At 35.9% G+C, this 13,578-nt stretch overlaps 1 protein-coding gene across 1 annotated transcript in view; it reads right to left on the bottom strand.

The window, feature by feature from the left end:
- The window catches only part of COQ6 (coenzyme Q6, monooxygenase), a 29,087-nt gene that overhangs the window by 13,647 nt on the left and 1,862 nt on the right, over positions 1–13,578 (bottom strand). The window contains exons 3-5 of the mRNA XM_089658920.1: positions 10,895–11,029; positions 10,749–10,807; positions 10,558–10,681 (exon numbers count right to left, since the gene is read on the bottom strand). Of these exons, the coding sequence (XP_089515046.1) occupies positions 10,558–10,681; positions 10,749–10,807; positions 10,895–11,029 (318 nt within the window). The remainder of the gene's footprint in view (positions 1–10,557; positions 10,682–10,748; positions 10,808–10,894; positions 11,030–13,578) is intronic.

The raw sequence follows: 13,578 nt of genomic DNA, 5'->3' as shown, positions 1-13,578 counted from the left end.
TTTCATATGTGAAATCAAGGATTAAGGCCACTCACATTAATTTCACTTTAAAAAGGCATATTTATTAAGGCAAGCTTCTCTCCAGATGAACAGTAGATGCAAGGTAACCTCTCACAGAATCTCACATCACAGTCCCAGGTTCCAGCAGAAGCTCCACAGAGACCACACATATATAAATCCCACAAAAATGGCCGCTGGAACGCACCACTCAGCGTGCGCTCCACTCACCGGAAGTGACGTCGGACATGCAAAATAAAACCGGAAATGCGTCAACGCGTTTCGCCCCTCCCACAGGGCGTTCTCAAGACAATCATTTCCTGTTTGAAGCTCCCTTATATACCCAACTGGGACCCACCCCTCCGTTGTGATAGGTCTAAACCCTCCCCGGGATTATCAAAACAAACCACTCCTCCTGTGATGTAACGTGAGAATCCTTTACACATGAGGTCTATGCCTACATAATTCAGAATACTTATTAGAACCATTAGATTATCTCCCAAAAGCGACATGTGTAAACCACATGCCACCAGTGGGAAAACACGAATGTATTTTAAATTTTAAAACAATACCTCAAAAATACAAAAACTTTCTTTAATAAATAAGCAATGAAATAACAATTTTAAAATTAAAATAAAATAATTTATGAAGAATAATATAATAAAAATAAAAATAAAAAATGAAATATAAAATATAATAAAAATAAAAATAAAAATAAAAATAAAAATAAAATAAAAATAAAAATAAAAATAAAAAAATAAAAATAAAAATAAAAATAAAAATGAAAAAATAAATAAAAATAAAAATAAAAATAAAATAAAAATAAAAATAAAATTAAAATTAAAATAAAATAAATGAGAATGCAAATTCATCAAGAAATGAAGTATATATAGGAATGGAAATACTATGCTATTACCAATTAGACAGATAACAATTGATGTCTATGTCTGAATTCAACCCTTTAGGGTACAAAGATCCTAATTGAAAGATCCATTTTGTTTCATTCTGCGAGATACTTTTGACCATATCTCCCCCCCTCCAGTGGGGAAAAATCCGATCAATCCCGCAGAATTTCAAACACGATGGATCTCTATTATGGCACATTCTGAAATGATAAGAAAGACTATGATGTTTAAATCCTTTTTTGATATTTCTAATGTGTTCACCCAATCTCACCGACAATTTCCTGGACGTTCTACCTACGTATTGCAGGTGACAAGAACACTCCAGCAAATACGTAACAAAAGAACTGTCACAAGATATAAAATTATTTATTTTATAAGAGGAACCTGTAGAGCAAGAATGAAACGAATCATATCTCCTCTTAGTGTCTCCTTTCATGTTTCTACATGCCAAACACCTATTACATTTATAAAACCCCACAGTGTCCAAAAAAGTTGCCTTTTTCTTCGGAATATCTGGGACATTTTTTGCCAACTTCATTCTCAGTGTGGGTGGTTTTCTGTAGACAAAAGACGGTTTCTCCGGTATTACATCATGGAGAACCTCATCCCTCTTCAGTATTGACCAGTGTTTCCTTATGATTTTCTCAATAACCTTATATTGATTTGAGTAACCCGTAATAAAAGCCAATTCACCTGTTTTCTTTTTCTTCTTTCTATTTGTTAATAATTCATCTCTATTCATCATCCCCACTTGATTCATTGCACCCATTAGAATATTTTCTTCATAACCTTTTTCTCTGAATCTTTCCAGCAATATGTTGGCTTGCTCTTGAAATGTTTTGTTGTCATCACAATTCCTTTTAAGTCTAATGAGTTGACTTTTGGGAACAGACCTCAACCAATTTCTATGATGACAACTGTGGATTGGGATGTAAGCATTCCTATCCACTTGTTTAAAGTATGTTTTTGTATAAAGATGGTCCCCCTGTCTATAGATGACTAAATCAAGAAAGTCTATAGATTCCATGCCGATATGATTGGTAAAAGTGATGTTATAAGGATTACACTCCATTCCACGGATGTACTCCTCTAAACCATTCCTGGTTCCCTTCCAAATTATCACGATGTCATCTATAAACCTTCTAAAGAGTATTAAATTCTCATTTATATGTTGAAATATAGCCTTATCTTCCCACATACTCATGAAAAGGTTGGCTACTGATGGAGCATACTTTGCTCCCATCGCAACTCCAGTACACTGCCTGTAATAACTGTTGGAATGCCAAAAATAATTGTTTGACATTGCTAGATCAAGACAATCTAGCAAAAAATCGATTTGGTCAGTTTTTAAACCCGATTTTTTCTCCAAAGCCCACCTCACTGCTGTTAAAGCATCCTCATGTCTAATGTTGGTATATAATGCATTAACATCAACACTGGCCAAAACACAGTTATCTTTCATCCTTATTTTTTTCAAAACTGAGATCAAATCCCCACTATCTTTTAGGTAAGATGGAAAACCTGATACCAGGGGTTGTAAGAAATCATCCACATATTCCCCTAATCTCGAAAACAATGAATCAATCCCATTAACAATGGGTCTTCCAGGGGGTTTTAATAGACTTTTGTGAATCTTGGGTAATTGGTATATAACAGGTGTAACAGGTGCTTTAGGTACCAAATATCTCGCTATATAAGCGAGATATTTGGTACCTAAAGCACCTGTTACACCTGTTATATACCAATTACCCAAGATTCACAAAAGTCTATTAAAACCCCCTGGAAGACCCATTGTTAATGGGATTGATTCATTGTTTTCGAGATTAGGGGAATATGTGGATGATTTCTTACAACCCCTGGTATCAGGTTTTCCATCTTACCTAAAAGATAGTGGGGATTTGATCTCAGTTTTGAAAAAAATAAGGATGAAAGATAACTGTGTTTTGGCCAGTGTTGATGTTAATGCATTATATACCAACATTAGACATGAGGATGCTTTAACAGCAGTGAGGTGGGCTTTGGAGAAAAAATCGGGTTTAAAAACTGACCAAATCGATTTTTTGCTAGATTGTCTTGATCTAGCAATGTCAAACAATTATTTTTGGCATTCCAACAGTTATTACAGGCAGTGTACTGGAGTTGCGATGGGAGCAAAGTATGCTCCATCAGTAGCCAACCTTTTCATGAGTATGTGGGAAGATAAGGCTATATTTCAACATATAAATGAGAATTTAATACTCTTTAGAAGGTTTATAGATGACATCGTGATAATTTGGAAGGGAACCAGGAATGGTTTAGAGGAGTACATCCGTGGAATGGAGTGTAATCCTTATAACATCACTTTTACCAATCATATCGGCATGGAATCTATAGACTTTCTTGATTTAGTCATCTATAGACAGGGGGACCATCTTTATACAAAAACATACTTTAAACAAGTGGATAGGAATGCTTACATCCCAATCCACAGTTGTCATCATAGAAATTGGTTGAGGTCTGTTCCCAAAAGTCAACTCATTAGACTTAAAAGGAATTGTGATGACAACAAAACATTTCAAGAGCAAGCCAACATATTGCTGGAAAGATTCAGAGAAAAAGGTTATGAAGAAAATATTCTAATGGGTGCAATGAATCAAGTGGGGATGATGAATAGAGATGAATTATTAACAAATAGAAAGAAGAAAAAGAAAACAGGTGAATTGGCTTTTATTACGGGTTACTCAAATCAATATAAGGTTATTGAGAAAATCATAAGGAAACACTGGTCAATACTGAAGAGGGATGAGGTTCTCCATGATGTAATACCGGAGAAACCGTCTTTTGTCTACAGAAAACCACCCACACTGAGAATGAAGTTGGCAAAAAATGTCCCAGATATTCCGAAGAAAAAGGCAACTTTTTTGGACACTGTGGGGTTTTATAAATGTAATAGGTGTTTGGCATGTAGAAACATGAAAGGAGACACTAAGAGGAGATATGATTCGTTTCATTCTTGCTCTACAGGTTCCTCTTATAAAATAAATAATTTTATATCTTGTGACAGTTCTTTTGTTACGTATTTGCTGGAGTGTTCTTGTCACCTGCAATACGTAGGTAGAACGTCCAGGAAATTGTCGGTGAGATTGGGTGAACACATTAGAAATATCAAAAAAGGATTTAAACATCATAGTCTTTCTTATCATTTCAGAATGTGCCATAATAGAGATCCATCGTGTTTGAAATTCTGCGGGATTGATCGGATTTTTCCCCACTGGAGGGGGGGAGATATGGTCAAAAGTATCTCGCAGAATGAAACAAAATGGATCTTTCAATTAGGATCTTTGTACCCTAAAGGGTTGAATTCAGACATAGACATCAATTGTTATCTGTCTAATTGGTAATAGCATAGTATTTCCATTCCTATATATACTTCATTTCTTGATGAATTTGCATTCTCATTTATTTTATTTTAATTTTAATTTTATTTTTATTTTATTTTTATTTTTATTTTTATTTTTATTTATTTTTTCATTTTTATTTTTATTTTTATTTTTATTATTTTTTTATTTTTATTTTTATTTTTATTTTTATTTTATTTTTATTTTTATTTTTATTTTTATTTTTATTTTTATTATATTTTATATTTCATTTTTTATTTTTATTTTTATTATATTATTCTTCATAAATTATTTTATTTTAATTTTAAAATTGTTATTTCATTGCTTATTTATTAAAGAAAGTTTTTGTATTTTTGAGGTATTGTTTTAAAATTTAAAATACATTCGTGTTTTCCCACTGGTGGCATGTGGTTTACACATGTCGCTTTTGGGAGATAATCTAATGGTTCTAATAAGTATTCTGAATTATGTAGGCATAGACCTCATGTGTAAAGGATTCTCACGTTACATCACAGGAGGAGTGGTTTGTTTTGATAATCCCGGGGAGGGTTTAGACCTATCACAACGGAGGGGTGGGTCCCAGTTGGGTATATAAGGGAGCTTCAAACAGGAAATGATTGTCTTGAGAACGCCCTGTGGGAGGGGCGAAACGCGTTGACGCATTTCCGGTTTTATTTTGCATGTCCGACGTCACTTCCGGTGAGTGGAGCGCACGCTGAGTGGTGCGTTCCAGCGGCCATTTTTGTGGGATTTATATATGTGTGGTCTCTGTGGAGCTTCTGCTGGAACCTGGGACTGTGATGTGAGATTCTGTGAGAGGTTACCTTGCATCTACTGTTCATCTGGAGAGAAGCTTGCCTTAATAAATATGCCTTTTTAAAGTGAAATTAATGTGAGTGGCCTTAATCCTTGATTTCACATATGAAATGGTGTCTTACAATATCACACTATTTGAGATTTTTTTCTCCCTGGTCGGATGGTGGAGCCCATGTTGGAGGAGAGGATTCCTATAGAGTGGATACGAAAGAGGGTGTAGGATCCCATAAAATTCCTAAAAGGCGTTTTATTCACCTATATCTGGTGAGTGCATTTGATATTGGTTTTCACGGGTGGAAGGTGGAAGTTTCTTTACAAGAAGAATGTGAAAAGATTTCTTTCTTTTTTTTTTTTCTTCTTTTTTTGCACATATATTTTTGAATATTTTTGAACTTTAGTTTATTTTGATGGATTTCACTATTTATATAAGAATTTGATGGACTGCACCATTTAAATTGTATTTTGTTTTACAAAAAATTTTTTTTGCACTTTTTTGATTTTATGTAGAGGTCTATGTTTTGCGCTGTTATTTTATTTTTTCATATATTTGTGTTGTTCACATTGCACAGCAGCAGGATAGTACCTGTAGTAGAGTGTCTCACTAGGCGCAGGAAGATATCTTATAATTTTTGTGTTCAGAGGTTATAGTATTTTTTACATATTTCATCTGTTTACCTGATCCTGCAGCCATGGATTTATTTAGTTTTGTGTCTTCAAAAAGGGTCAATGTAGAAGACATTTTTTCACATACTGTGGAGAATACTGATTTGTCGAAGGATTTTAGAACACTTAAAAATTCTTTGGACAAACAGGTGAGGGCGTGGTGGGATGTGGTGACACTTGAAAAATATATTAAGGAAGGAATCACCCCAAGAAGGCTCAGATGGGAAATTGCTCCCAGTGATGGTCTTGTGGGTAAAGAGTTGGATGAGGAGTGGTTCTCATTTTTCAACCAGGTTGAGAAAAAACTTATGGAATTAATTGTACAAAGAAGAAAAAGGAAACTTAAAATTTTGGAAGAAATAATTTATAATTTAAAGGAGAAAATGGCCCCTTTCAGTGAATCAATGGATTTTAAAGAAAAGGCAAAATTAACTCAAGAATATATTAACAAAGTAGATGAGGATACCAAAAAGAAGAAAATCAAGAAATATAGTAGAGATATACAGGACTACAAATCCCTAAATGTTTATAAGTGGCAGGATGAAAATAGTAAGGGAACCGATGATTCTAGAAATTCTTCAGTTGAGGGGGAAATTAAAGATCTAGGTTCCAATTTGGGATCATCTGGAGTGAAGACTAAGGCAGCTACTGTTGCTTTTTCTAAAAATACACAAAAGAACTCTTCCCCTAAGAAAAATATGGATGAGAATCCTACTTCCTACCATGGGGTGCCCACATATAATAGATTTGGACCTTTAATGGGATCCCCATATAATCATCAATATGAGGGAAAGGTTTTTCCAAGAGGAGGTTTTGTGGGACCGCCATGGAGAGGGGGGAATCCAAGAGGATTTTTCAATCCGAGAGGGAGAGGGGGTCAGTATTACCCAAACAGAGGGGGGAGGGGTGGATGGAAACCACCTCCCAATTATCAGAATTATCAAAACTATCAGGACCCAAACTATCAGGACCCCTATTGGGAAGGAAGAAATACAGGGGATGCAGAGGAGGTAAAAGGAAAAAGGAAAAGGTCAATGTAAATGAAGGAATTTTTAATTTAAGTGAATATATCTTAAAAGAAGATGAATTGAGGGTTTTAGCATTGGGTCTGAAATATGCACCCGATAAAAAATTAAATAAATTGGAAACTTACATAGATCTTCATAGATTTATTAGAAAACTCAATTTAAAAAAATATTGGAGTAAACACTCCAAACTTAATGTTATTGATTCTCAGAAGGATGGAATAATAAGCAATGATGGGAATGAAGAGTTTTACAAGCACACCAATTTGAGGAACAAGTCTGTGTTCAACCCAAAAGTGGGGAATAATTGTTGTATAGATACATTTAAAAAGATGGTAGAACATGATTTGGAGGTAATATCTGTTCCAAATAAGAGGAATAAGCATGATCTAATCAGAGGAATCCAACAATTAGAAAAAAATAATAATATTGTAATAAGATCAGCAGATAAAGGAGGAGGGGTGGTAGTGTTGAATAGGAATGATTACTATGAAGAATTGAATAGATTGGTGGGTGATGTAAATACATATGAGAAATTGAGAGGTAACCCTTTAAAAAGCTATAAGAATAAATTAATGAAATTAGTGAAAAGAGGTGTTAAAGAAGGTTTTCTAAACAAAAAAGAAGCGAGATATTTGGTACCTAAAGCACCTGTTACACCTGTTATATACCAATTACCCAAGATTCACAAAAGTCTATTAAAACCCCCTGGAAGACCCATTGTTAATGGGATTGATTCATTGTTTTCGAGATTAGGGGAATATGTGGATGATTTCTTACAACCCCTGGTATCAGGTTTTCCATCTTACCTAAAAGATAGTGGGGATTTGATCTCAGTTTTGAAAAAAATAAGGATGAAAGATAACTGTGTTTTGGCCAGTGTTGATGTTAATGCATTATATACCAACATTAGACATGAGGATGCTTTAACAGCAGTGAGGTGGGCTTTGGAGAAAAAATCGGGTTTAAAAACTGACCAAATCGATTTTTTGCTAGATTGTCTTGATCTAGCAATGTCAAACAATTATTTTTGGCATTCCAACAGTTATTACAGGCAGTGTACTGGAGTTGCGATGGGAGCAAAGTATGCTCCATCAGTAGCCAACCTTTTCATGAGTATGTGGGAAGATAAGGCTATATTTCAACATATAAATGAGAATTTAATACTCTTTAGAAGGTTTATAGATGACATCGTGATAATTTGGAAGGGAACCAGGAATGGTTTAGAGGAGTACATCCGTGGAATGGAGTGTAATCCTTATAACATCACTTTTACCAATCATATCGGCATGGAATCTATAGACTTTCTTGATTTAGTCATCTATAGACAGGGGGACCATCTTTATACAAAAACATACTTTAAACAAGTGGATAGGAATGCTTACATCCCAATCCACAGTTGTCATCATAGAAATTGGTTGAGGTCTGTTCCCAAAAGTCAACTCATTAGACTTAAAAGGAATTGTGATGACAACAAAACATTTCAAGAGCAAGCCAACATATTGCTGGAAAGATTCAGAGAAAAAGGTTATGAAGAAAATATTCTAATGGGTGCAATGAATCAAGTGGGGATGATGAATAGAGATGAATTATTAACAAATAGAAAGAAGAAAAAGAAAACAGGTGAATTGGCTTTTATTACGGGTTACTCAAATCAATATAAGGTTATTGAGAAAATCATAAGGAAACACTGGTCAATACTGAAGAGGGATGAGGTTCTCCATGATGTAATACCGGAGAAACCGTCTTTTGTCTACAGAAAACCACCCACACTGAGAATGAAGTTGGCAAAAAATGTCCCAGATATTCCGAAGAAAAAGGCAACTTTTTTGGACACTGTGGGGTTTTATAAATGTAATAGGTGTTTGGCATGTAGAAACATGAAAGGAGACACTAAGAGGAGATATGATTCGTTTCATTCTTGCTCTACAGGTTCCTCTTATAAAATAAATAATTTTATATCTTGTGACAGTTCTTTTGTTACGTATTTGCTGGAGTGTTCTTGTCACCTGCAATACGTAGGTAGAACGTCCAGGAAATTGTCGGTGAGATTGGGTGAACACATTAGAAATATCAAAAAAGGATTTAAACATCATAGTCTTTCTTATCATTTCAGAATGTGCCATAATAGAGATCCATCGTGTTTGAAATTCTGCGGGATTGATCGGATTTTTCCCCACTGGAGGGGGGGAGATATGGTCAAAAGTATCTCGCAGAATGAAACAAAATGGATCTTTCAATTAGGATCTTTGTACCCTAAAGGGTTGAATTCAGACATAGACATCAATTGTTATCTGTCTAATTGGTAATAGCATAGTATTTCCATTCCTATATATACTTCATTTCTTGATGAATTTGCATTCTCATTTATTTTATTTTAATTTTATTTTTATTTTTATTTTATTTTTATTTTTATTTTTATTTTTATTTATTTTTTCATTTTTATTTTTATTTTTATTTTTTTATTTTTATTTTTATTTTTATTTTATTTTTATTTTTATTTTTATTATTATTTTTATTTTTATTTTTATTTTTATTATATTTTATATTTCATTTTTTATTTTTATTTTTATTATATTATTCTTCATAAATTATTTTATTTTAATTTTAAAATTGTTATTTCATTGCTTATTTATTAAAGAAAGTTTTTGTATTTTTGAGGTATTGTTTTAAAATTTAAAATACATTCGTGTTTTCCCACTGGTGGCATGTGGTTTACACATGTCGCTTTTGGGAGATAATCTAATGGTTCTAATAAGTATTCTGAATTATGTAGGCATAGACCTCATGTGTAAAGGATTCTCACGTTACATCACAGGAGGAGTGGTTTGTTTTGATAATCCCGGGGAGGGTTTAGACCTATCACAACGGAGGGGTGGGTCCCAGTTGGGTATATAAGGGAGCTTCAAACAGGAAATGATTGTCTTGAGAACGCCCTGTGGGAGGGGCGAAACGCGTTGACGCATTTCCGGTTTTATTTTGCATGTCCGACGTCACTTCCGGTGAGTGGAGCGCACGCTGAGTGGTGCGTTCCAGCGGCCATTTTTGTGGGATTTATATATGTGTGGTCTCTGTGGAGCTTCTGCTGGAACCTGGGACTGTGATGTGAGATTCTGTGAGAGGTTACCTTGCATCTACTGTTCATCTGGAGAGAAGCTTGCCTTAATAAATATGCCTTTTTAAAGTGAAATTAATGTGAGTGGCCTTAATCCTTGATTTCACATATGAAATGGTGTCTTACAATATCACACTATTTGAGATTTTTTTCTCCCTGGTCGGATGGTGGAGCCCATGTTGGAGGAGAGGATTCCTATAGAGTGGATACGAAAGAGGGTGTAGGATCCCATAAAATTCCTAAAAGGCGTTTTATTCACCTATATCTGGTGAGTGCATTTGATATTGGTTTTCACGGGTGGAAGGTGGAAGTTTCTTTACAAGAAGAATGTGAAAAGATTTCTTTCTTTTTTTTTTTCTTCTTTTTTTGCACATATATTTTTGAATATTTTTGAACTTTAGTTTATTTTGATGGATTTCACTATTTATATAAGAATTTGATGGACTGCACCATTTAAATTGTATTTTGTTTTACAAAAAATTTTTTTTGCACTTTTTTGATTTTATGTAGAGGTCTATGTTTTGCGCTGTTATTTTATTTTTTTAACTCAAAATGTACCTGCCTTTTTTACAAAGTTGCTGAAATCCTGGAATTCAGCTTTAGTATGGGCTTACACAACTAGGCCATGGTCACATCATTTAGTTAGATATAGCTCTGACCTGTCATGGCGTCCATCTGTTTAGTCAGTGCGGCTGTAATGACGTCATTCTCGATGATGTATCCCATATCCTCCAAACCTTCTTTGTCAAATGTAATTAGAGCATCAGAACAGGCATCCCAAACCTGCAAGAGATCAGCTGTTTATGGAGAAGGGCCCTCATTGATGCACAATATATAGTCATTATCTCACCTGCATTCTTTTGTATGGTTTCATCCTCATGGCACAGATATGATCCCAGGCCCCAAAGCCTGTTGGCAGAGAAAAAAGAACATTTCATGACAGCGGGTATGAAACAAAAGAAAGAAATGTGGTACAGTTTTAGCATAAGTACTTACTGGCCAGAAGGGTGGCCGAGCCGGGTGTAATAGAACTGACTCTGTTACTGAACTGCTCTGGTAAGTGGTCATACACTTTCCTGTGTCCTGCCTCCAGCAGAAGAATCTTCTTGTGGCGCAAATGAGGGTTGGAACCTAATTTTTCAAGCACACAAAACATTTTACAAAAAAAAAAAAAAAAAGAAGACTTTTTAACCAATCTGTAAGCAGTATTGCCATTGTAGGTGAATACTGATATTTGATTGGTTACAATGGGTTAACCAACAGCCTGGCTTGGGAGGGAGAGGGAAGCAGGGGCAGAAGAGTGAAGCATTGGGGAGCAAGAAGAAAGCGGTGGGGATTAGAGGGCAGCTGAAGGGAGCAGTGGGTAGTAGAAGGAAGTAGAGGGCGGGAAAAGGGAACAATAGGGAACAGAGGGTGTGAAAAGAAAGCAATGGAGAGCAGAAGGCAAGACAAAGGAGCAGTGAGGAGCAGAGGGTGGATGAGGAGGTAGTGTTGAGCAGGGGGAAGAGAGAGATGAAGTGAGGAGCAGAGGGTGAGAGAAGGAAGCAATGGGGATCAGAAGACAATAGAAGGGAGCAGAAGGTGGGAAAAATATCAGTGGGGTGCAGAGGGAGGAACAAAAGGTAGGTAGGTGGGCATATAGAGAAGTATATAAAAGTAGGTAGATGGGGTATAGATGGGTATATACGGTAGGTAGGTAGGTGAGGGTATAGAGAGTTAGACACGGTGGGCATATAGGGAGGTATATGAGGTAGGTAGATGGGTGTATAGGGAGGTATATATGATAGGTAGATGGGAATATGGAAGGGAATATATGGTAGGTAGATGAGGTATAGAAAGGTATATTTATGTGGGTACTGAGGGGTATATATGGTAAGTATGTGAAGGTATAGAGTATATACAGTAGGTAGGTGGGGGTAAAGAGGTAAATATAGTAGGTTGGAGGTGGTATAGAGAAGTATATATACGGTAGGTAGGGGTAAAGAAAGGCATAAGTACGGTAGTAGGTCGGTCATCTAATGCAGGTGAGTTAGAGTCCATATGGTAGGCAGGAGGTATAAAAAGGTAGGCAGGTAGGGGTAGAGAGGGGTATATATGGTAAATTGGTGGGGGTAGAGGCATTTATACAGTTGGGCGGTATAGAGGGTACGTAAGTAATGGTATAGAGCAGGGGTCTCCAAACTATGGCCCTCCAGCTGTTGGAAGTACTACAAGTCCCATCATGGCTCTGGGAGTCTTGCCTGTGGCTGCCAGAGTCTTGCAAGGCCTCACGGGACACGCAGTTCCTCAACACCTGGAGGGTCATAGTTTGGAGACCCCTGGTACAGAGGGACAAACATAGTATGTAGGTGGGAGGTATAGAGGGGTACTGTATACATTACATAGGTGATGGCACAGATGAGTATATACTAGGGCTGCAACCAATGATTATTTTGATAATTGATTAGTTGGCCAGTTATTGTTTTGATTAATCAGATAAAAACCTCACGTTTGGTGTATAATTTAGTTAATATGTAAAATAATGTATCCTTGAATATCTATATGCTGTAGTAAATATAAATAACCAGCTATATGGTTAGGAAACAAAATATATGAACAGAGAGAAGAGATGTACGTACTATTCGAGGTTGAATCTCATACATACCATCAGATTCAGAGATCAAAATTTTTATTGAAGCAAAAAAATAAATAAATTAAAAAAAAAAAACCTAAAAACACTGTTTTGTAGGTTTTTAGACGGGATTTTTAATAATGTTTGTTCGATATTCTAACTGTTAGTGGGGTCAAATCAACATTCATTTTCTACCACAGTGATGGGGAAATTCGAAGGAGCAGAATAGAAAATTTTTTTTTAATGGAAAAAATATTTTGGACAGTGTATATGGTTTTCATTGGGGTATATATGACAGGGCTTCTATAGAAGGGATTATACAGTAGGTGGGTGGGGTGAGAGAGGTATATACCGTAGGCAGGTGGGGCTATGGAAAGGTATATATGGTAGGTACAGTGCCTTGAAAAAGTCTTCATACCCCTTGAAATGTTCCCCATGTTGTCATGTTACATCTAAAACGTAAAAGTATTTTATTGGGATTTGATGTTATAGACCAACACAAAGTGCCACATAATTGTGAAGTGGAAGGAAAATGAGAAATGGTTTTCAACATTTTTTTTACAAATAAATATCTGAAAAGTGTGGTGTGCATTTGTATTCGGCCCCCCGGAGTCAATACTTTGTAGGACCCCCTTTCGCTGCAATTCCAGTTGCAAGTCTTTTTGGGGATGTCTCTACCAGCTCTGCACATCTAGAGAGGGACATTTCTGCCCATTCTTCTTTGCAGAATCGCTCAAGCTCTGTCAGATTGGATGGAGAATGTCTGTGAACAGCAATTTTCAAGTCTTGCCACAGATTCTCCATTGGATTTAGGTCTGGACTGTGACTGGGCCATTCTAACACATGAAGATGCTTTGATCTAAACCATTCCATTGTAGCTCTGGCTGGGTGTTTCGGGTCGTTGTCCTGCTGGAAGGGGAACCTCCGCCCCAATCTCAAGTCTTTTGTAGACTCCAACAGGTTTTCTTCTAAGATTGCCCTGTATTTGGCTCCATCCATCTTCCCATCAACTATGACCAGCTTTCTTGTCCCTGCTGAAGAAAAGCATTCCCACCACATGATGCTGCCA

This window comes from Staurois parvus, unplaced genomic scaffold, assembly GCF_062004578.1.
Source record: "Staurois parvus isolate SC_StPar_1 unplaced genomic scaffold, SC_StPar_1.0 ptg001112l, whole genome shotgun sequence".
In the NCBI taxonomy this organism is placed as follows: Eukaryota; Metazoa; Chordata; class Amphibia; order Anura; family Ranidae; genus Staurois; species Staurois parvus.
This window is presented reverse-complemented; position numbering and strand designations above follow the sequence as displayed.